This window comes from Pleurodeles waltl, chromosome 2_2, assembly GCF_031143425.1.
Source record: "Pleurodeles waltl isolate 20211129_DDA chromosome 2_2, aPleWal1.hap1.20221129, whole genome shotgun sequence".
Lineage (NCBI taxonomy): Eukaryota > Metazoa > Chordata > Amphibia > Caudata > Salamandridae > Pleurodeles > Pleurodeles waltl.
In genome coordinates, this window is record NC_090439.1 from 579,700,103 (window position 1) to 579,723,394 (window position 23,292).

General features: G+C 43.2%; 1 protein-coding gene across 1 annotated transcript in view; it reads right to left on the reverse strand.

Annotated features, from left to right (window-relative positions):
• LOC138282479 (ras-related protein Rab-10-like) overlaps positions 1-23,292 on the reverse strand; it is a 104,507-nt gene that overhangs the window by 80,154 nt on the left and 1,061 nt on the right. Inside the window, exon 2 of the mRNA XM_069220093.1 lies at positions 4,999-5,059. Coding sequence (XP_069076194.1) covers positions 4,999-5,059 — 61 coding nt within the window. The remainder of the gene's footprint in view (positions 1-4,998; positions 5,060-23,292) is intronic.

Here is a 23,292-nt window from a genome sequence, read left to right on the forward strand (position 1 = left end):
CAGCGGCTAATCTTAAGGACTGGTATTTAGTGCCCTAGCATATCCGGCGTTGGATGGAATAGTGAAATTTTGTATTTTTCCTACTGGTGCACATTGTCATATCCATTGTGATAGAAGATGATAAGTTCTCACTTTGAAGTTCTTGAGCCCAGGTGACTCGTTTTCTCAGATAAATGTGATCCTTCGATTGTCATGAAGCCACCTGTTCATGTAGCAGCATTTACTCCCTGGAGAAGTGCTGTATATTCACCCATCCGCTACCATGGTCTCTGTAGGCACCACCTACACCTCTCTCAGTCGTATTTAGCCTATAAATAAGGCTATCCATAGAGCTCTCCTCTATGTTGGTTATTCTGCCTTTGGTGTCACAGATCCATGTTATGGCACAATATCTCCTAACGCGGAACTAAATATAAAGAAGGGACAATTGCATTAAACTTATATGAAGGCAAAAAGGAAATTCACAAATTTAAAGAATCCAACTTGCTGACAAGCAATTTTTTGACAGGGTCAGGTTTTCTTGGTAGCTTCATTTATCACAGGGTAACAGTTTTAAGGTCAGGCTACATGATGACATAAGAAAGTCTGGGTAGCTTGCAGCAATAGTGGCTCTTACTTTGTTGGCAGTAGTTGGAGACTCAAGATTGGATTATTTCAATTAAATGTATTTGGGTTTGATGGGATACGAATGCAATAGACTTCCGAAAATGCAGATTGCTTTACTTAGGTTAGAAGTACCTGCTCTATTTCACCACCGGAAACTGCAACTGGTAAAAGAAAAAACCATGAACATACTCAAATACACATTGCCTGATACATAAAAGGGGGCTCAATGTAGGTGGTGGTTAAACCCTGAAGATGAATATGCCACTGCACTCTCTATCACACTTTTTGCCCAGTAACCTTTTATTTCTTCCCAGATCCCATACTAAACTTTTCTTGACAGGGTGAATACAGGTTCTGTGTCTTTTCTACTTCTATACGGAATTACCAACACTGTAAATTCCCTAAAACCATTCACATTTTGCATAACAAGTGATTCCTAAATAAACTGGTGAAGTAATGTGGAGGGGTTTAACTGCGTCACCCTTGGGGAGGGGGCTGGTCTCCCCACCACCTAAACCTGTTGTTACACCTTCTGTTTCCTTCAATGCCTGTTATGACATACTGGGGGAAAATCAGTTTGATGTTCTATCAGAAGAAGATTGACAGTCACCTCCTTCCCCTACGAATCTGCCTATTGCAGTTTTAGTGGGAATGTTACACTGGGAAAGGATCAGGTTGTAGGGGTGGTGGGATCTGGTGCTCCTTTTACACTTGTGAGTTGAAATGTTGCTGGGCTTAAAGATAGGATCCTAAAACCAGATTGGATATACCACCAATAGCGTGTGATGAAATGAACCAATACTCAAGAGACAGACTGAGATTAGTTTGCCACCTAAAAGATCCTAATGCCACACTGGGCCATCTTTTTAAAAATAATTTGTTGCTGTTCCTGGGGTGTTTAGGCGAGGATTTGGAGGAAGTTGTATCTGCCTGTTATCAACTCTTGTCTTCTTGCATTAAGCACCATTTGTTGAAACTGTGTCTTTCTGCCCTAGAGCACGACGCTGGTTTGATGCTAAATGTTCAGCGACTAACCGCCTGAGGAAGGCACTGTTGGGGTGCCCTAGAGATTTTAGGGAAATCTGGAAAACCAGCATTGCCTACAAGTGGACCCTTAGGGAGAGGAAACGTTTTTTGAACAAAACGTATTGGGAAATGCTTCAACTTGCAGCTGCCCACAATATTAGCAAGGCATTCTGGGACACAGTTAATAGGTTTCGACAGCGGGATGCCCTGCCCAACCAACTCCTGATCAGTAATATTTCAGGTCAAGAGTGGGTTAAGAATTTTACCTCCATCTGCCCGTAAATAACATGTTTAACGACAGTTTACACAAACACTTAGACTGTTCTACGCTTTTTCAGGTTTCACTTGAAGGAGCGGAGGAAGCAATCAGACTCAAATGGGAATGCCCAGGGGCCCGACGGAATCCCTATGGATTTACTGAAATGTAATTTAGATTTTTGGGGCCCTGCTCACTAACCTATTTAATAATTCTTTGTGTAATAGGGTCCTGAATTCTTGAACCCTTTCTATTATTGTGCCAATCGTCAATAAAGGAGACAGAGGGTAATCCAAATGCTACAGGCCGATCACCCTCATTGATAGTTCAGTGAAGGTTTTGGGGAGGGTTATTTTCAACGGCCTGCAAACTCAACCATAACAATATTTTGTCCCCTTGCCAGTATGGCTTCCGCTCCGGGCTATGTACAGTGGAGCAGTGTCTGAACCTGCATTTGATTGCGTATAGGTACACCATCGCCAGGCGCTGCCCACTGTACCTGATCTTTATGGACCTGTCTTCAACATTTGATTGCATGACATGGAGCAAGGTTGATTTGAATTAATTTTGGGGTAGAAGCCTCCCTAGTGAACTAGGGTGCGTTTTGGTTGCTCAAGGGAACTCTCTGATGTCTTCCCTCTAGCTAGTGAGGTGCAAAAGGGGCGTGTTTTGGCACTCCTGCTTTTTATCACCTATGTTAATGATCTAAGCACCCACTTGTCTATCTCCACCAGGGATATGCCTAAAATTGCTAACTCTTTCGTCCCAGCATTGTTATATACTGACAATGCTGTTTTGGTGGCTAGGATTCCCTGTGCCCTGAGCAGTCTGGTTGAAACTTTTGTATCATTTACTAGTAAACTTGATATGCTAATCAACTATGGGAAGTCCCACAAAATGGTCTGTAGGCCTGGCAGGAGAATTGTGTCATAACTGAAGGTGCAGGGGGAACACCTGAATATGGTGCGGAATTTTTGTTATCTGGGTGTTACTTTTGTATCTGCCAATTATTGGCAATCCCAGGTAAACACAGCACACTCAAAACAAGGAAGGGCAGCAGAGTTCCTATTTAACCTGGTCCAGAAGGAAGGATTTTCACCCTATCCTAAGATCTATAAGCTGCAATGTGTTCTCACAGCTACTTATGGAGAAGGGGCATGGGGGAACCACAATGTCTCCCCTATACAGGTTGAAGAAAACAAAATTTGCAGACGGCTATTGAATTTCCTACTATCCTGCCCTAATTTTATTCTGCATTCTGAACTCAACCTATGTCTCAGATAGCACTGAATTGCCCCCTCCTGTTTTGGGGATAGTGTGTGGACCATACGCAAAGCAAGCTTTAAAGAGATGTTATTTTAGATTGTCTTATCCTGGATAAGGGCCACTCTATTCCTTGGTTGAACTATGTTAGCAAGTCCTTCACTGACATTGATGTCCCTAAAATGTTTACCACCCCCAGATACCTTAAGTAAGCTTGATAAGAGGCTCTTTAAGTCTTGCTATGCAGAGTTCACTCTCTCACAAAGAACTGAGGAGGCCGTTAGTAGGCACTCCCTTCACAATTATTTGATTACCTTAGCGATAGGAGACTTGGCACTATATCTAACCCTGGAGCTTACAAGCTGGGAGAGGTCCCTCCTTTTTAGATTCATGTCAAGTACCATGTTGCATCTTATGTGCTTCTCTGAGGGAGTGATGGTGTGGGATAGCAACTTACCTGCATGTCCTTGCGAGGGGTTGGCTGGACAATCTTTCCTGCATTTTATATTTTGTGCAAATTTTATCAATACTTTTTTTCAACTCTGTCTCAAGCACATCTTGGAACCACTGGTGTATAAGAAGTGTAGAGAGGCCCTATCATACCTCCAGATGTTATGCAGCCCTGACATTTATTTTAGTCTAATGCTTCCTTCAAATTTCCATTCCCAGCAGGAAATCAATGGAGGGGTGGCGGTCTTGAAGGCAGATAAGCATTTTGTAGATGTATTTTATTTAACTGCATATTTTGCACCAATTTATGTTTTTTAATGGATTTTGTATTTACATTTTAGTGTTTTTGACTATGGGGAGTTCTGTGTAAATGAGACAAATTGCATTTTGTATACTGTCTTATACAAAGCTGGATAACAAGGGAGGGGTAATGACAAGAGTGGTAGTGCTTGAGTGTGTCCATGCATTCTGATATAGCAGGTTTATTTGCATTAATCAACTGTTTTATCTATGTTTGTGCTAATTACATTATTTTAAATGTGAGCCCTATTGCGATGTGTTGTACTTTTCACTTTCATTATCTTTTTCGAAAGATCGAATAAAGATTTGGAGTCTGAGGCCTAATATAGTCAATATTCATAATATATCCCACAGCAAATACAGCTGTGATATTGGAAAATTGCACATATTGACTGTATAGCTCGCCACTAGGTGTGGGGACCATTAAGTTAAAAATACTTCATGCAACAACTTAACTGAAATTGTAATGACCACTTACTGTTGGCAGCATAGTATTATTGTTAACGGTAAACACTAGATTTCTTAATTACTACGGCAGTAAAAGTACTACCAGCTAAACACATCACCACACTGTGTCTGTTCCCTACAGATACACAAATACCACCAGGAATTGATTTTCTTGCTAAGGGTACATAGTCCTACATGTGATAAATGTTGGGTGAGTTACAGGGCAGAAACCGAGAGGGTGCAAGGAGAAACAACTTGTCTCTCATTAAAGAGATGTTATATACCTAGAGATTATCATAATTTAAAGCTGCTGTAGCTGGTCCTGTCTTGTTGTAAATTAAGCTCAAAGTTGGTCTTATTTTGGGGCAAATAACCAACATTATATTTCTGCATTTCTTTCCATTAGTGGGAATTGCTGTACGTAATGAATTCATTGCCAGTTCTACATTAGCAGCCTGGGGTTAGCCAGCTGATGTTGCTTCCTCGAACTGACAATTAAAACTTCCAATATTAGGATTCATAACGCACATTTAGTGATAAGGATAACAGTATTAAAGAGGAGCAAGATAACAAATTACACAATTGTAGAAAGGGACATTATAATTACAAACACATCCATGAAGTAAAGCAATCTCTGTAGACTTGCTTACCAAATCTGAAGTTTCATTGTTGTGTCATCTATTGTAACAGTTTTTACCTTAAAATCAATACCTAGGGAAAAACATATACATAAATGTTCTTGTTCACACAGACATGACTTTCCAATTTATACATATTTATATGAAATACAATGTCATGAGATCTAGTACTAAATTAAACAATTTTGATAAAGAATCAAAACTTGGTTTTTATAATGAAAACAGTAAAATCATATCACCTGGCAATCACTCGGTAATAATAATAATAACAACAATATTAAATCAAGTTATTTGATTAAAAATCTGCCACATAGAGTCAGGACACTCTTTCAGCATGTTGAACATCCATGTGACAGTATCCAACAGAAGCTGCACACGACCAACTCGGATAAATATGCATTTGTGCATTAGCTGCAGACACTTCAACATATCACTTAAAAGACCATGAACACAGGCACTCTTCTGCTTGGTAGCAGGGGTAAAGTGAACAGAGTTGTAAAGCCATCTGAACTATAAGGTTCAGCAAAAGTAAAAAAAAAGGGGTGACTATGCAGAAATTGTGGACTTCTTACAAGTGATAAAAATGTGTTCAATTGATAAACATGCAGCACAGTCATACGCTAGTGAGTGTTCAAAATACATGTATCTTTGTCTTAGAAATATACATTATTGAGCAATTATTTTTTTAAAGAAAAAAATACAATGCTTCACATTTCCATTGTTATTTTAAAATCAAAACAGATGGCTATGGCAAAAGAAAGCCTTGCTCTCACCAGAAGTATCCATGTTTTGCTCAATACATTAAAGGCAAATGTAGGGGTGTGCGAAATTTGTGTAATTTGCTAGGTAAAATCTTCGTTAGGAGATCAAGCTTATAGTTTGGTGAACTCACTCTGTATGCACTGTTGAAAAACAATCTGAAGACACATTCTGGATCTAAACCCTAGATTTTGGTCGAGCAGGGAAAGAGTGCTATATTTATCACACCAAATGCATCCCAACACCCCAGGGACCAGAATTTATCAGGTCTGATAAATAGCACCTAATCACAAGTATTGTTCTGAAAATGGGGTTAACATGCAGGTTATTTACCAGGGCTGACCTGATGAAATCTACCTGGGAAAATACGGAATGGTTTTTGCTTATCAAACAACTCGTAATTGTGATATGGGAGATGCCAGGAGCTACCACACAACCCACAATTCATCAGCCAAGCTATAATCGGGCCTTACTCTAGCAGACCATTAGACACAGATCTTAAAATTACACTACCTGCGTGCCAGTGAATGGTCCTGAAACCTAACAGGACTTTTGGCAGCATTTGCAGGACCCCAGAAATAAACCTGCTGCTCTCTCCTTATGAAGGGTCAAACCCTGAAACACGTGTCCAGAGATACACAGCACTAGCTGCGTTACTAAGGTGAAAAACTACAGACTACTTAATGAAATAAGAACAAACTTACTATAACGCAATGGGGTTGACTACATGCTGGAGTGTGCGCAGGGTGCTCCCAACTGTTTCCTGTTTGTGGAAATGCCTTTCTGCCTATGAAGCGTCTTTGTCTCTGACAATAATAGTGTGGTGTACCATTAACAGCCATTGTTTCATAAGCAGAGAAAGGTAATATTTATATAAACTACGTCAGGGCTCTCCAACCATTTCTGTAATAATAAGCGCTTCTTATGTTCAATGAAAATCATCCCGAGAGCTACTAATATTATTAGTGTTGTAAAAGTAACCGCATCACATAAGATTACATAAGTGGCCACCATAAGCCAGACTACCAGTAGTGGTCACTCATCTGCAGACAGGGTTGCCAGCACTAATGTAAAAAAAAGTTTTTTGTCAATGTGGAATGCCTCTGTGTAGGTAATGCATAACAGCCAAAGCTGCAATGCCTCTAGAGCCAAGGAAAAAAATCGTTACAATTTTCTCCTAGGGCTGCATTATTAATTACTCAAATATCAACTTTAAATATATTTTGGAAATTCAATAATTTTTTCCAAATAGCGACTCATGAGCATGAGATTTGAAACTACACACATATTAGTCTCAAATATATGCTTTTCAATTTTGATATGCATACATTAATTCAACGGAGCAAAAGTTTCTAATTTAGAAGACTGGGCTGCACACAGGTGAGCTACATACAGGAAGCTCGAGAGCTACCAGTAGCTCACGAACTACTCGCTGGAGAAGCCTGATCTAAGTGCTAAAAAATGACATGCATTTGAGTATTGAAAAAACTCAACATTGAATAACGATATAAGTTTGCAGCTTGCAAATAGGTTGTTTAGCCATCAGGGTTAAAAAACTCTGATACAACGAGTGATACATTGCACATCTTTTAATAAAACATTTAGACTGCATTGCGACTTATGGCAGGACTTGTGACTCCAGTCTCATAAAATGATAACAGCACACAATGGGGGATGTCAGCAAAACACAAGTAGAATGCTGGCGACAGTTGCACAGGTCCAATTTTCTTGAAGAGTTCAACATGGTTCAGAACATGCAAAGTAAATTGTTTCCAACTAAACATCATATACAGCAACAGCAGTAGTCAAGTATCCCTCTTGCGTACTGAAGTCATAGTACAGGGACCAGTGCAGGGCTAAGGAGCCAATTCCCTTGTTTACAATAGTGTACACTTACAATGCCACCCAAACATTGCAGTGGTAATAGTAATATAGGATTCCCTCACAAATAAAACGGGTGCAATTCGGGTAGCAGCAATTCAAACCTCACAGTTGTATGCAGGCATGTTAGTAGGGAGGCTGGGACTGGACATTGGGCCCTTCTAGCCATGCACCAACAGTGTATGTCAGAGGAAGGATTGAGGAAGGGGCCTACATGAACATTTGGGAATGGCCCTGCTCCTAGAGCTTCTCTCATCTCTCGGACATCCCTGTCATTCACAAGACCCCATTCACATGCCATTAAGCCCTTTAGGGTCTTCTGGCAGCTGGGAGTCCTACACTCACCCCGCCTCAGCCAGTCCCTAAGACCACCTTACGTTTTTCATCACAGATCATCAGCCAGCTCTTATGGACTCTTAGCATTCACATTACTTCAGTCAGACCTTGGAGACTATTACCTAACCTGCAAAGACCTTCTGAGGGCCCTTAAAGCTCAGTGGCTAAGCTTAAGAATACCGTAAGTTAGACTTCACCATCCTCAGAGACTCTGCCAGTCCTCAGACGCCCTCAGATAGCCCTTCAGAGATCCACCCTGCCTGCCCTCACATTCCGCCATCCCCCCATACCTGCCACCACCACCCTTAAACAGCCGTTTACCCATCATAGATTACCCTAGGTAGGCCATCAGAGGGGGCGTGAGAGACCTTCATCTGGTCCTGATAGGAACTTACCTGACTCTACCAAGCCCTTAGGTGGCTCTCAGAGGCCCTCATGAGGCCCTCACAGACCCTCATCTCCACCCTGCTAGCTACCAGAACCTCTAGAACCTGCTCTACTGGTTGTTGGAGTTTATCATCCAGTTGTGAAGGGGTCTTTCATCAGGCTCTCAGTCCATTTCTCATGACCCTCGGATATCCTCAAAGCAGATCTTATAGCCATCATTTTGATCTCTAAAACTCCTAGTCCCTCCTTTGTGCTCCATAGAGACACTTGGGCACCCTCCAAAATCTTCTCTCAAATCCCTGCCAGCCTGATTTAAATTGTCCAGTCCACTGAGAGAATTGAGTCAGGCTGAGATGACTCCATGTCACCATATACATAATGCTCTAGCCCTGACATTTTCTTTTACATCGTATTTTTTAGATGTTCAGTTGGTTGAACTGAAGTGGTGAAAAAGAGTCACCTGTTAACTTTAACTGCATTCACTGAACAGCCTGGCATATCACTGGCACAACATTGAGCAGCTTCTCCTACACTACCACCTTTGCTTCAAGAAAAATCTAGAATTTAAGCGCTGCCCTTGGGAAAGTGATGCGCCTGTTTGCACCAACCTTTTTCCACACCTAGTGAACACATACATGTCTATGTGCACAGGCATACATAAGTAAAATGTGCACTTATTTTGTTCATAGAACGCGCTTATAGAAGCTTGCAGTTTAAATGTAGCAATGTTGATATGTCCTCTGCATCAATGCACGTAATATCCAGACTTGCACTTCAAACCATTGTAAGACTACTCACTTGGATTATGTGCTTGTTGCAGCAATCCTGAAATCTACTAGGCCAGAAGTGGAGTGTCCTCCTCTTCATGTTACATCATGCTATACTGACAATCCTTGTGCAGCAATCATATGGAAACTAAGTATCCCAGCTATTATTGACTAAGCTATGGCTTGATTGAATTGCATTGCATTCACTGAATGGGATTGATCACTAATGTTCAGAAAACTGATGTGGTGTTCCTTTGCGAAAATAAAAACCATGCCACACCTGCCAGCCCCCCACCACTGGGTGAAATATTGGAGAAAAATGTGCATTTGACCAGTCGCAGTCAGGGTTTTGGTTCACAAGAGAGACGGTTATGACCACAACGACCACAGAAGAATACACAATCATTGTGGACAAAGGTGATGTAGTGTAAGCGATTCATTTGGATCTCTAGGCTTCATTAGGCACAGCCGACTACTCTGTCTTATTACAACTCTTGAAGAAGGCTGGTCCAGTCATTTTGGCCTCCAATGGTCCGTATCGTTCCTGGTAGGCTGTACTTAATCAGAGTAGTTACTCTACGCTAAATTAAAAGGAACCCTTGCCTCCGTTCATTCCTGTGTGTGCAACCACACTCCATCATCATCATTTTCATTATCATTATCCTGACATTTGGGGGCAAACCTCATTCTGTGTGGATGATACTTAGATCATTATCTGCTTGGCTACCTAATCTCAGAGCTCTCTGTCAATGCTAGGTAACAGACTAGTGTGGTGCTTTATTGCCTTAATGGCATTGCCAATAATAATGTGGTGGGCTATCCCCTTTTGGCTCTGAGGCAAGGGAGATGCTCTTGTGCCACTTCTTAAGGTCAATCCTTATGTGTCATCATTGTCTACGAGCTTACTTTGAATGCCCTGGCCAATACAATGTGTAAGGCACATTTTTACTTTTTGTATCTCTTTAGAGAAGCTTCACTCTTTCTGCTTCAGATTCATGCCTTTTGTAGCTGCTTGCATTTTATTTAGTCCTCACTACTCTAGCAGTCTCTATGTAGAACTTCAAGTCTATGATCATCTGGTGCTCACCTCTTATTTCTGCCTTTATGTATCAGTAAGCTTCATCTGTTCCGCGAATAGGATCAACCATGCCACTTGGACCTAGGCACTGTAATAAGTTGCTGTTGTGACCAATGAAGTCTCATCTTTTTAGGAGCGCTCTGAAAAACCAGTTTATTCTACCATGTTTTCCTGGCTCATGGCAATTTCTGGCTCCTTTGGCTTTGTTCTTCAGAGCCATGAAGCCTTTGGTACTTATTGCATTTTATAAAGATTAAACCCAATACAATTCAAATCTATTCATACCAAATGTGAATTAATTTTTGGAATGTGAATTATGAAGTAGTAAACAAAAATTCTGGGACCTACGTCCACTCTTCCCAGAGTGCCCCAAAGTTCTAAAAAATTGCCAGTTTATTGACATCCAGATACTTTGATGGTTTACAGCTATCCAAAGATAGACTTAGTATCCAGAGGGAAGCGGTGTAATGATATCTATGCAGGGTACTGCTTTGTACATCACCTATTTGAGGAGGCACCTGAAGAAATTTTATATACGAACGAGAAGGGATTTAAGATAGCGGAGCCAGCACTATGGTCTGGATACAACTGTAGATCTCTAGGGCTTGGATACATCACTTGATTTTAGATAGCAGGTGTAGTGGGAAGCAACCCGGATTTACAGTGTAAAATCTGAAAGCCAGTGCTACCTCTGGCATATTATGCCTCTTGTCTGTCCTTTGGTCTGATGTGAAACTCCAAAGATGCAACTGCTACATAGTTCTTTCTTGGCAACAGTGAATATATTTGCACATGTAAACCTGCCTCCTGCGTTGAAACCCTATCCCCTCCCCCCAATAAAGGCAGGAACTTAAGTGTAGGAAAGATTGTACTCCTTTAGAATATAAGTACTTCAAAGCAAAACATCACATATTCTAAAGGTCGGTGGCTCAAACAAGAAAACAACTGTTTACTTGCACCTGTTAAAAGAGCTAAATAACCTGCCATCTTTATCATTACTGAAGAATTTCCTTCTTATGTGCTATGGCACAAACCATTCAAGGCTTCTCAAAACGTATTGAAAATATGCTTTGTTTATCTACAATAACATGGCTTAGACCCAAGCCTTGATCTCCTCCTTCCCACTGTTTCCTGTAACAGATTAAGATGTCTTTCCAGCACTAAACAACTGAATTCTAGTTCCCTGTTAGACCAATGCAATGTTTGTGTTCTTCAAACAATCAGCTACACCTCATATCTCCACTCCAATCAATGACTGGTGGTGGGGCAGGCTCCTATTAGCTTTACAAATTGAGCTGTAACCCCTGGATTCAAACATCTAAGGTTAGATTTTCGAAAGCAGCAAGGTCATCCCATTTCTTTTCTTCCTGTAATGGCAAAGACACTAGAAAGCATTGAAGCAGAGTAACTCTAAGATTATGCTGAAAGTTCTTGTTTCCTTGACAATTATCAAGTATATTTTGTTGTCATCCTAACTTACTTTAGAATATACAGTCCTGGATAATTTTAGGATGATAGTCAATGACTTCTCGGTCTCAGTCCTTGCCCTGCTGTCACTGAGGTTGGCATGGGTGAGGTCACCAGTAAATGGCTTTCACTTAACTTTGATTAATCTATTTCAGGCTATACCCCACTCAGCATTCCAATGCGTATGCCAATCAATACAATGCAAAGATTCCCAAGGATTCATCGCTTTCTCTGAAACTAGTTAATATCTCTCCAATACTACTGGTTCACATCATCTAGTCCTTATGCTTCATATTCAATATGACTTCAGATGACACATATTTTCCTCACTCTCCTGTAGCATTGGGTTGATCTAAATGCAACTGCTTTTTATGCATGCACTGCTGCCATTGACTGAAACATATCCCAGAAAAAACAGAAACAGTCTAGATCTGGGCTAATAAAGATGCTTGGGGAAATTCCACAAAATGAGCGCACATGCAAACTAAATAGAAGATGAGTCAACCCTTGGAACTGAAATCAATAAAGATCAGTCAATATCACCTCATATTATTACAGCAGTCTAAGCATTTTTAATGTGAAAGTCTTGCAGAAGGTGATCCTGTGTCTGGCTCCTGGTGGATACAATGCAGTCATAACAGCCTTAGTTGGATCATGACTTAACGGTAAAAAGATAGTCCACCAGTGGCATTCAAAATATTTATCCCTGAGCTCCAAGTAATACAGAATGAGAAGGCATGCCAAGTTTGTGGAGTTTGTAGGACCTATACGTTTGACCACTCCTGACCTACCTGAACTCACTCCGAAAGGCAGCCATGTTTCAATTCAACAATATCCTCATCCTAAATTTCTAGGGAAAAACTAATTGTGCACCGCCGAAAGATTACTAACAGCTTAGATTTTCTCTGTAGATTGGCTACCAAACAGAAAGAGGGTGGGAGACAAAGCAGAGCTTTCTCCGTAGGCCTTTCTTTGCTCTGGAATGTACATCTGCTGTTGTGTGATCTATCTTGAAAGCAGCTTTTTTATGCTTCAGGAAAAATACAAGACAATGCACCCAGAGTTATGTGATTCATGAACTGGGAGTAATATATGGCATGTCAGAAGTGGGGAAATTAGTGCACGGCAAACAATTTACAGACAAGTCAGGGAAAGTGAAAGAAAGTGGACCTTACTAAACTAATAGAAGACACCATTTTTTTATAGACATATATAACATTCAATCGTACAGACTGAATCTAAACCACTGTTAGTAAAGCAGCTGTCAAAGTGCACATTATGTGCTTGGTGAGTGTACTATAGGAGAGGAAGATGGCGAATAGCCTCAATTTCTGGTGCTCTTATATGAGGTGTGAATGCCCAAGTACAAGACCATGGAGCTAAACCCATAAAAAAAACTCTATGAGCGCCAGATTAAAAATAAAACCATTGTAATGGAGGATGCTTATAAGGCGAAACACTTCAGGGGTTGCCCAGGGTGAATAGCACCATTCCTGTGCACCTTTTTGAAAAGAAATTAAGCAGCAGTCAGCTTTGCAAAAAGAGAGTCATTTATTTTTCAGGTTCATTACCCCGTTTCCTGATTGGGATACTTGAATAGTTTCAAACTGGTTCAAAACTCAGTAGTAAGCAACTTCAGTTGCTATGTTCAGTGTATGAGCAACATACCTCATGGGACTATAGGGAATGAGTAAACAGTCAAAAGCTCACATTAGCAAACAAAGAAGCTGTGTAGGATGGCAGGAGCAGGAAGACTGAGTGAGACGGTGTTTTAAGAAGATTTTTGTCAAGTTCGGATGTGGTAGGGGAAGCTCGTGTTCTAGGTTTTGCATGATGAAGCATTGGTTTATAGATCTGCTCCCTTTTTGCAAAGTGGTGGAAGTGTAGACTGATGTATTAACCTATCTAACCAGTACCTTATATAGGCAAAACCAGGCTGTCCAGTTGTCCCTTAATATTTCTCTAGAGTCCAGGTAAGCTGTGAAGCTGGTACCCAAACAACTTGTAGACTAACTTGATACTATAAGAAACTTAATTTTCAACTATTTTTGTATTTTCAATTAATATGGTCCCCTGTATCACTTGTGGTGCTTGTGAGTGGTAAAGCAACGACAGGTGGGGGGAGGACAAATGTTAGGAGGTACTGTGTACAAACAGTAGCACTATTTGGGCTGTGATTCAACCCATGGCAGCAACAGATGTTGAAACAAGAGATGATGACATGAACAGAGTCTTCTTGATGTTATAGACAAGGAGGTGAAAAGTACAACTAGGCAGACTATTCCTCAAAGATTCCATCTGAGTATTGTGCACTGATTACATTAAGGGAAAGTGAAACTACCAACTATCTGATGTTGTTGGACTGGAGGCGTGGACTCTCTGCATGACAATGCCGTGAGGCTGGTCTATGCATCTTGTATTGCTGAAAGAAAGTGTGCTATGGTTACCAGCAGTATTCAAAGGACAGGAGGGAAGGAAGAATGGGTCAGAACAAGGAGAGCTGTTGTAACCCCTTAAAAGGGCGGGAGCTTGTGCACCACACATGGAAAAGAAAAAAATATTTTTACAGGGACATCAAAGCATGAAAAGTCCTGAATTATTCCTCATTGTTCTACACTAAAGCATGCTTATAGAATGGGGAATTGACAAGAGAGAGAAGAGAGGGAATGGGGCACAAGAGTGTTGTGAGGCGAGTGCTTGAGGAAGTTAATCAAGAGTTGTCCAGGTATATAGTGAAAGTGCATTTCATCATGTGGTAAATATATTGAACTGCAGTACAGCTGGCCTAGCAAGAAAGTTGTGGATCAAAGGTTGGGTGGATTTACTGAGCAACATGACAATTTCTATATTTCAGGAGATATTGACAAAGGGCAGTGTATGGAAGGTGGGAAAAGCATGAAGCTCCAACAGTGGTTATCTAATTGTGCTTGACTGGTACATAGGCACAAGCTAAGGCTGACAACGATGGAGTGTTGTGCAGATACAGAAACCAGGTTCAACACAGTTGGAGGTTTAACCTTCGGTCTTAGTCTGTGAAATGAAATAAAAAATCCTCAGGGGGGATGGTAGCAAGCTGTGGCTACAGAGGGCTCCACCTCATCGGATTACTGCTGGACAAGGTCCTGTTGAAGCTGCTGACTTTTGACAGGAAACCTCCAAGCAGAGGAAATGTGATTTTTGCTCCCAGGGAAGGTTCCTCGCCAGTGGGATACTTTTGGCACCTTCACTAGGTGAAGATGTCTACCTTCGTACTTAATCAATGTTTTCGTGCTCGCATTTGCGAGGCTAGGCTTAAGGCAGTAGCCGAAGCGGGCACTTCGAAGCTGAATACGTCCTCTGCATGGACCCACTGAATCAGATTAGCTGCTGTGGAAATAATCTGAGCAGGAGCAACCTGAATCCTAAATCATGTGGCAATGTGCCTTTATCTGATTGACTTGGCGGGTTGGTCTAATTCTTCCAGAGGATCTTGAAGCCAAAATGATTTTATGTCCCAAAATTCTGAAAATGTTAAAAATAGTACACTTGACACCGGCCAAGGTTGCAGAACCCCGGGGACAACAGTTGAGGTTCATACTCACTGAACCAAAAGTCATCACCAGGGCCCAGGGCAGGTCCAGTGGGAACTGGTCGGCTGCAGAAACAAGCCCCTTGCTGCGGGGTGTGTCCCTGTAGCTTTAACAGAAGGTCAGCCTTATGTCTTTTGGAGTCCACTTCTTTGTACAGGGTGCAAAACCGAAATAAGGGTCAGTCTTCTAGGCTCTTCTCGGGTTATAAACAGCAATTCTAGTAATCTTGTGTTCTTCAACAGGTCCAGAAAGTGATCTGCAGTGGGTACAGGGGATGCAACATTTATGCCTGGCACTAGCCTGTAGGTGGGGAATCTCCTGGCCACTCCCTGGCCAATGGGGTAAAAGTTCCTTGGGGTGACCCTACCCACTTTAACAGCATTCATGTGCACCTGATTTCAACAAATCTTACAGTGCCCTCTCCTCCTAAAACCAAAGTGGCAGAACCATTCTTCCTCTATGCAGCGGTGCTGTGCCCACCACAGAGGGATGGTCCATGAAATGATCAATCCCTCCTCTGTGGTCACTCTAAGACAGTTCTGGGAGAGCTCCTCTCCTACTGGGATTGGTGCCTGGCTCACTAGTGGAGGGCATAGCCAAGATGATTTTCCTACCAGTTGAACAGACACATCGCGCAACACCCAAGACCTTTGACCTGCTCTAGGAGCAGTTGTCACACCTCATCAAGGGGTCTAATTTGCTGCCAGGTGGAACTCATGTAAATGGGCATCCAGGGACTTTAGGCAAGGAAAAGGTCACTTTCGAAAATTACCTTTCCCACCATCTTTATTACAATTCCTACTTCACCAGTGAATCGGGCTTATAATAAATATTTAAAAAATGTCCAAGAATTAAATTTGTATCAGTTTCCTAGCTGGAGAGACTATTATATCTAATATTGTATCCTAATGCTTTCCTTTGAAACAACCAACTTTGCTACAGTAAAAATAGCTTTTGGACCTTTTCACTGCAAGAACATGTTTAATATTTAATGTTTACATATTCTACTTTTAAATACCAAACATCCTGCCTTATGGGTAGTACGGTCTCCTTAGGGGTGACTTATTAATATTGAGGGAGAAGGTTTAGGCCTGTCAAAAGGGGTTATTTTGACATTTCTATTTTGCAGTTTTAAAACTGCAAATGATAGGCATGCAGTCATGTTTGCACTGTCATTGCAGTGGGTGGCACAATGGTTGCTGCCACTCACTTGTGACATTTAACTTAAAAGCCCTGTGTACACTTTGTACTATATACTATGGATCTGTTGACGCTGCCCTACACATGGACCCAACATCGACATTTAATCGCGCTCCTGTCCGCACGCTCTGCTGATGCACTGTAGGCGCACCTAAGGCAATCCCGTCCGGGTCCAGGGCCCAGAGATGTTGGTAGTGGCAGTAGGGAGATTACGTATCAGACATATTCCAGGCAAATGCTCATTGATTTGGATCCTAAGAGAAAATGTGAAGGTGTGGTGGCTTCTGACCTAAGATGTAGAGGGTGGTGGCCCTGTGGTGAATGTAATGAGATGGTGGGTGGCTTCAGAGAGGGGGCATCGCGGGTTTCTAAGCTGATGCCTCCCAGGAGGATCAAGGTAGCACACGCAGGGGAAGTGTCCCTCCAGTGCGCTTTAATTAATGCCCAGTCCCTTATCAAGCATAGACTGAAAATTAGTGAGTTAATTGTTTCAGCTTACTTGGATTGTTTATTTGTAACTGAAACTTGAATGAAGGAGAATTCAGGGCCCGACTTTTCCATCACCACTCCACCAGGCTATTGTTTGTTAAGACTGGATAGGACCAGGTTAGAGGGGGTGGTCTAGTGATGATTTTTAGGGAACGTTGGAGCTATACACTTGACACCATTAGAACCGGTATTGAAGGATGAGAAGCTGAACACTTTAATATTAAAAGTAAGAATGTTGCTATGCAGGCAGGAGTCTTGATATATTGCCCAGGCTCTAAAAAAAAAAATATTACTAAGTGGCCCCAATTACTAGAGTCATTCATTACTGGCAATAACCTCATTTTTCTGGGGGATTTTAATCTGTATCTAGAGGATGAGCAAGACTGGGACACTAGAACATTTTTTAATCTGATGACCAGCTTTGGCTTGAGCCGACGAGTTTGTGTAGTTATGCATGAAGCTGGTCATAGACTCAATGGGTTTTGCGAGTCAAGAGGTCTCTATGACTGTGGAGTGCGCCAAGATAGAATGGACAGATCACAGGCTGGTACCAGTTAATTTACAGGGGATAAAGCAAAAGGAATATTTCCATAGCCTGCAAAAGAGCAGAAGACATTGGGGTAAAATTAAAATAGAGGACTTTGGCCCGCCCCTAGAGAAATTCAATATGATGGGCACGTTAGAACGAAGTTTATCAAGTGAGAACTTCAATAATTGGGTCAGGTCAGCAGTGCAGGAAGTAGTCCTCATGACAAAAGGTAAACATGAAGGGCAGGAGAAATCCCTCAGCTCCATGGTACTCACAGGAGCTGAATGAGCTACAAAGGCAATGCAGGAGAGGAAATGGAGACTGCCCTTGGGGTTGGCAGAGTAACTTAGATTTAGAGATCTGACCACTAAATATAACTCTACAATTAAGGAGGTGAAATCAGGCTTTTTTGTCCAGAAGATTAGAGCATCCTTTAATGTTCCTAGGGAGCTTTTTAATGCGGTACGCTTCCTTATGTCTCCCCGGCGGCAGCAAGACATAGAGAATTCTCAAGGTTTCTGTAATGAAGTTGCTCAGTACGTTAAAGGGAAAATTTTGAAGATTCATGCAGCGTTTTCTGCCCTGTAGAGGACCAGTCTGTTTCTACCCCTTCAGTCATGTCTAAGGGAAGCTGGGGCAGCCCTGGAACATCTTGTCCTTGTGGGTTTGACCAGATTCTCCCCACTGCCTGCCTCTACGATCAAGACCCTGCTCTCTGGTATTAAATCTGGTTCTATGGACGATCCTTGCCGTCCTAGCGTTTTGCAAATTGCTCCAGACCTCATAGCGGAGGCCCTTGAAAAGACCTTTGCAGAGGTACTGGAGAATGGGATATAACCCCAGGTTTGGAAGGGAGCTGTGGTGATTCCACTGAAAAAGAAACCTGAGGGGAACCCTAGCGACCTGGTGTTGGAAAATGGGTTATTGGTAAGGGCAGGTAGGTACCTACACCTAGCAACAAGCCACTAACCTCCACTTAGGTCCAGTTAGGTCTCAGTAAATTAACCCCAGCTCAACCCTTGGTAGCTTGGCAACGAGCGTCAAGGCTTAACTTAGGAGACAGTGTGTAAAGCATTCAAATATCACAAAACAGTAATTAAATAAAACACAGGAAACAGTTTAAAAGTCCAAAACCAATTTATAAAAATAGTTTATATTTTTATCTTTAAAATGACACCAAAACGAATAAAATCGGATAAAGGGAACCGGAGATATGAATTTTTAAAGAATTATTATTTTTCTAGCGCTTAGAAACAAAAAGCGCCAATCGGGTCATCTGGTTGCACCTCGACCGGGGCAAAGTCAAACTTTCAGGCCGGCCGCGATGGAGCCCTGCTCGGCTACAGGTCGCGGGAGGCCTCGGTTAAAAAGTTACCTTCTGACTTAGGGGGTAATTCTGACCCTGGCGGAAAAATCCGCCAGGGCCAACGACCGCAGGAGCACCGCCAACAGGCTGGCGGTGCTCCCATGGGCATTCTGACCGCGGCGGTACAGCCGCGGTCAGAAACGGAAAATCGGCGGTGTACCGCCGGTTTCCCGCTGCCCTGGGGAATCCTCCATCTGCGCCGCCATGGGGATTCCGACCCCCATACCGCCATCCTGTTCCTGGCGGTTTTGGCCGCCAGGAACAGGATGGCAGTAAGGGGTGCCGTGGGGCCCCTGGGGGCCCCACAAAGATTTTCAGTGTCTGCCATGCAGACACTGAAAATCGCGACGGGTGCAACTGCACCCATCGCACCCCTTCCACTCAGCCGGCTCCATTCGGAGCCGGCATCCTCATGGAAGGGTGTTTCCCGTTGGGCTGGCGGGCGGCCTTCTGGCGGTTGCCCGCCAGCCCAGCGGGAAACCCAGACTACCCACGGCGGTCTTTTGACCGCGCAGCGGTAATCTGGCGGTTCCAGCCAGGCCGGCGGCTTCCGCCGCCGGCCGGGGTCAGAATGACCCCCTTAGTCTTTATTTCGAAGATTTTCTTCAGCGGGACGAACCTGCCAGTCCTATCCGACCTCCTGGAGCCCTTCTCCGGATACGCGATGCTGGATTCCTCAGTGGAGATTTTTACCTTCGGACTTAGTTGTTTTTTCGAGGTGAAAATCCTTCGACCGGGGTAAACCTGGATCTTGATCCGACGTCCATGGAGCCCTTCTCGGATACGATGGCTGGGAGGTCCCGGTCAACTTTTTACCTTCGGACTTAGTCTCTTTTTCTGAGATTTTTCTTTACCGGGACGAACCACCAAATCAGGCCGGGTCGCGGTTGAGGCAAGCCAGCTAGAATTTCCGCGGCGGGTCGGTCCCTCTATGGAGCTTTTTTACAAAAATTCTCAAATCTTCTCCAAACTTCTGGGGCTTCACCCAGATGTTCTTTTAAGGTTCTTTTGGGGTCCACAGCTCACCCCAAGGGTCCAGAAGTTCTGAGATGGTCCTTGGGGGGTGCGGACTACCACTCCCAGAATGCACCTGGCGCAAACTCCTTTTTGGCCACTGGACAGTGGTCAGCTGGTCACTTTCTTCAGGAGTTGGTGCAGGGGACTCTGGATAGCAATTTTTCACCTGTAGCAAACAGGGAGTCCCTCCTTGAACCAGTTGAAGCCAGGCAAAGTCCTTCTTGTGGTGAAGCCCAAGTGTGCAGCTGGTGCAGTCCTTCTGAGTGCAGGTTCCAGGTGCAGGCCAGGGGTCCAGCAGGGCAGTCCTTCTTCTCCTTTAGTTCTTTTCTTGTTGAAATCTGGTGGGGATCTGAGGTGTGGGTGCAGGTCTGCCAGTTTTATCCTTGCTCCTGGGTGAAAAGCAGGGGGGTCCTGGTTCTCCAATCATGCGATGACCACTTCCTGGGAAGTGTGGCAAAAATCCATCCCAGAGGGCAACATTCTCTAAAAATCCAACATGGCTGAATCTGATTTTTGGAGGTTACATCTGGCTGAGCCCACCCACTGGTGTGGCTAAAAATCATAAACACACCCCTCTCCTGCCCTCTCCTAATCTAATCAAGGGGGCACCTAGTTGGCTGGGGTTGCAGGATGTGGGGGTGTTGCTGGTTGCTCCAAATGTCATTCTCTGCCTTTGAAGACCAGTTTGGCAGCCCTCCCCCTTCCTGCCACACCATCTGCTGAGGGGAGATTCTCTCCCACAGGCACATTCCTTTGTGTGAAGCCAGGCCACTTCACACCTCATCAAGGCAGCTTGGCTAAGCTGCTACAGGCTGGCCAATCAGAGCACCGCAGCAAAAACAATGCAGGGCTGAAATTGGCAACTTTTTAGGTAAAGTCTAAAACTCTTTACCTGAACAAGTTATATTAAATCCCACAACTGGAAGTTGTGGGATTTATTACAACAATTAATTTGATACCAAATTCTTGGTATGCATCTTTTAAGGAGACTTTAAAATTTAAAACAAAGTCTACCCATTCTAGCCTATGAAGGCCATTTACTACAATGAGGGAAAAACGAATTTGGCTGTTTTTACCTCACCAGGGCTTATAAAACTATTTTTATAAAGTCCCTGCTTATAGTTACATGGCACCCAGCCCTAGGGGCACATAGGGCACACCTTAGGGGTGACTTATATGTAAAAATAAGGTAGTTTAAGACTTTGGAACTACTTTTAATTCCAAAGTCGAATTTGCATATAACTTTAATTTAAAAGCAGCCAGCAAGGCAGGCCTGCCTTTAAAATGACACTGGGCACCTCAGTAGTGCACCTATGGGTGCACTACCTATGCTGTGGTCCCTAAACCTACATGCCCTACCATATACTAGGGACTTATAGGTAGGTTAACTTAGCCAATTATAATTAGCCTAATTTGCATATTGATTTTACACAGAGCACAGGCCCTGGGACTGGTTAGCAGTACCCAGGGCACCATCAGAGTCAGGAAAACACCAGCATAAAGTGGAAAATGGGGGCAAAAAGTTAGGGGGCCTCTGCAATCAGCCCTGTTTTCTCACACCTGGAAAATATACATCCAATCTCGCTGTTACTTGCTCCGGCTAAAATCTTGGAGAAGCATGTAAACCAGGATTTAGCCAAATTTCTCCTTTATCATGATCTCCTGGACCATTTGCAGAATGGGTTCAGGAAGAATCACAGTACAGAATTGGCTCTCCTTGTCACAGCAGACTTAATCTGCAGGCAAGTGGATCTGGGAGGTTTCATTATCCTGGTAATACTAGATCTATTAGCAGCTTTTGACACCATTTCTCCAGCTTTGATGGTGCAAAGGTTGTGGCAGGCGGGGCTGAGAGATGGGGCACTGAAGTTGCTGGAATCTTTCCTGTATAAGAGATCAATTACAGTGAGCTGCTGTGATTTCATGGCTGCCCCCTTTCAGTTTCCCTCTGGCGTTCCCCAAAGGTCATCTTTGAGCCCGACCCTATTTAATCTTTATGTGGCTCCTCTAATTATTAAACTAGTGGCATCCTTTGGATTCCAGGTGTTGTCCTACGTGGATGACACCCTATCACTGTTTCCAGCATAGATGATTGGGAGGAGGTTACCGATAGGTTTCTGGCCTGTATACTGGAAGTCTATGGATGGATAAATAGGAATTGGCTGAAATTAGAATGGGGGAAAACTGACATTATTGTGTTTGGAAGGGATAGTTCCATCTGGACTGAACAGTGGTGGACAGAGAATTGGGGGGCACTTCCAATTAGCTCTCCCTAGACTGCAAATCATCCAGAACGCAGTTGCACGCTTAGTTCTAGGACGACCCAAACATTTCCCTATCTCTGAAGGCTGCGACATCTTCATTGGCTGCCGATTAAGAAATGGGTATCCTTTAAGGCCCCATCCTATGTTTGATGCATAAAGCCCTATATTGCTGCGGCTCGAGTTACCCAATGGCTTCTGTGAACTGGTATGTGCCCAGGAGACACTTGAGATCAGCTGGACGATTTACGGTGGTGGTATCACGGGTTAAGAAAGCCAGGTGGGGGGGAGTGGGCTTTCCCTGTAGTGGCTGGAAGGCTGTGGAATTCCCTCCCGGAGTACATCTGCAGTAATGAGGAGTAGTTAGAGTTTCGAAAACATCTGAAAACATGGTTGTTTACTTGTTAAGGAGCGGCTAAAGGTTTCACTTGGGGTTAAAATGGACCAGCTGGCTCTTGCTTTTTGCCTGATCTCTCCCCCTCCTTATTAGCGCTTTGATACCTTTTGGTCGTATGCGCTCTAGAAAGTCTATAAAAACAAATACGATTCTTATAGGTAAAGCAGATATGCCAATAAATGGTAGTCCCATTTCATCAGGTTTAGAGGGGGGACACAGGTTCTTCATCATTGGTTAGTAGCTGTAAAGTGAAAAGAGTTCCACAGCCCGCAAAACAGGGAAGGCAAAAATCTGGGCGTACAGCAGACAAAAGATAGTCATTTCCAAGAGGTAGGCAGCATTTGAAATTACTTATTTGGGTATTGCTCTGCCTCCCAGCTGCAAACATTAATGTTTAGCTGGGCCTTAACATGCAGGGCTTCAAAATAAATGTGGGCCTCGAAGAGATTGAAGATTCTCAAGTCAAGGAACCTAAACGGGGTAAGCCTGTCTCAGAGACCACCCGAAGTGAAAACGCTGTAGCTGTACGTGCTGGAAGGGGAGCTATGCCTTGCAGGACAAGATTAACATAACATAACAGGTTAGAGGAGAGAGGTGAAATGATCCTGGAAAGCAGAGCGGGTCTGCTGAAGTGTGAGATGAGAGGCTGACTTGGATGGAATCACTTCAATCGTGGACGTACGCAAATAGGAGGCCCCTTTAAACACGCTTCTTCTGCTGGGATAGAAATGTTGCTTGACTAGAGTGAATCGCAGCCTCCTAAGGGAAATGTCAGGGCTATACAACAGATGCAATACAGTACT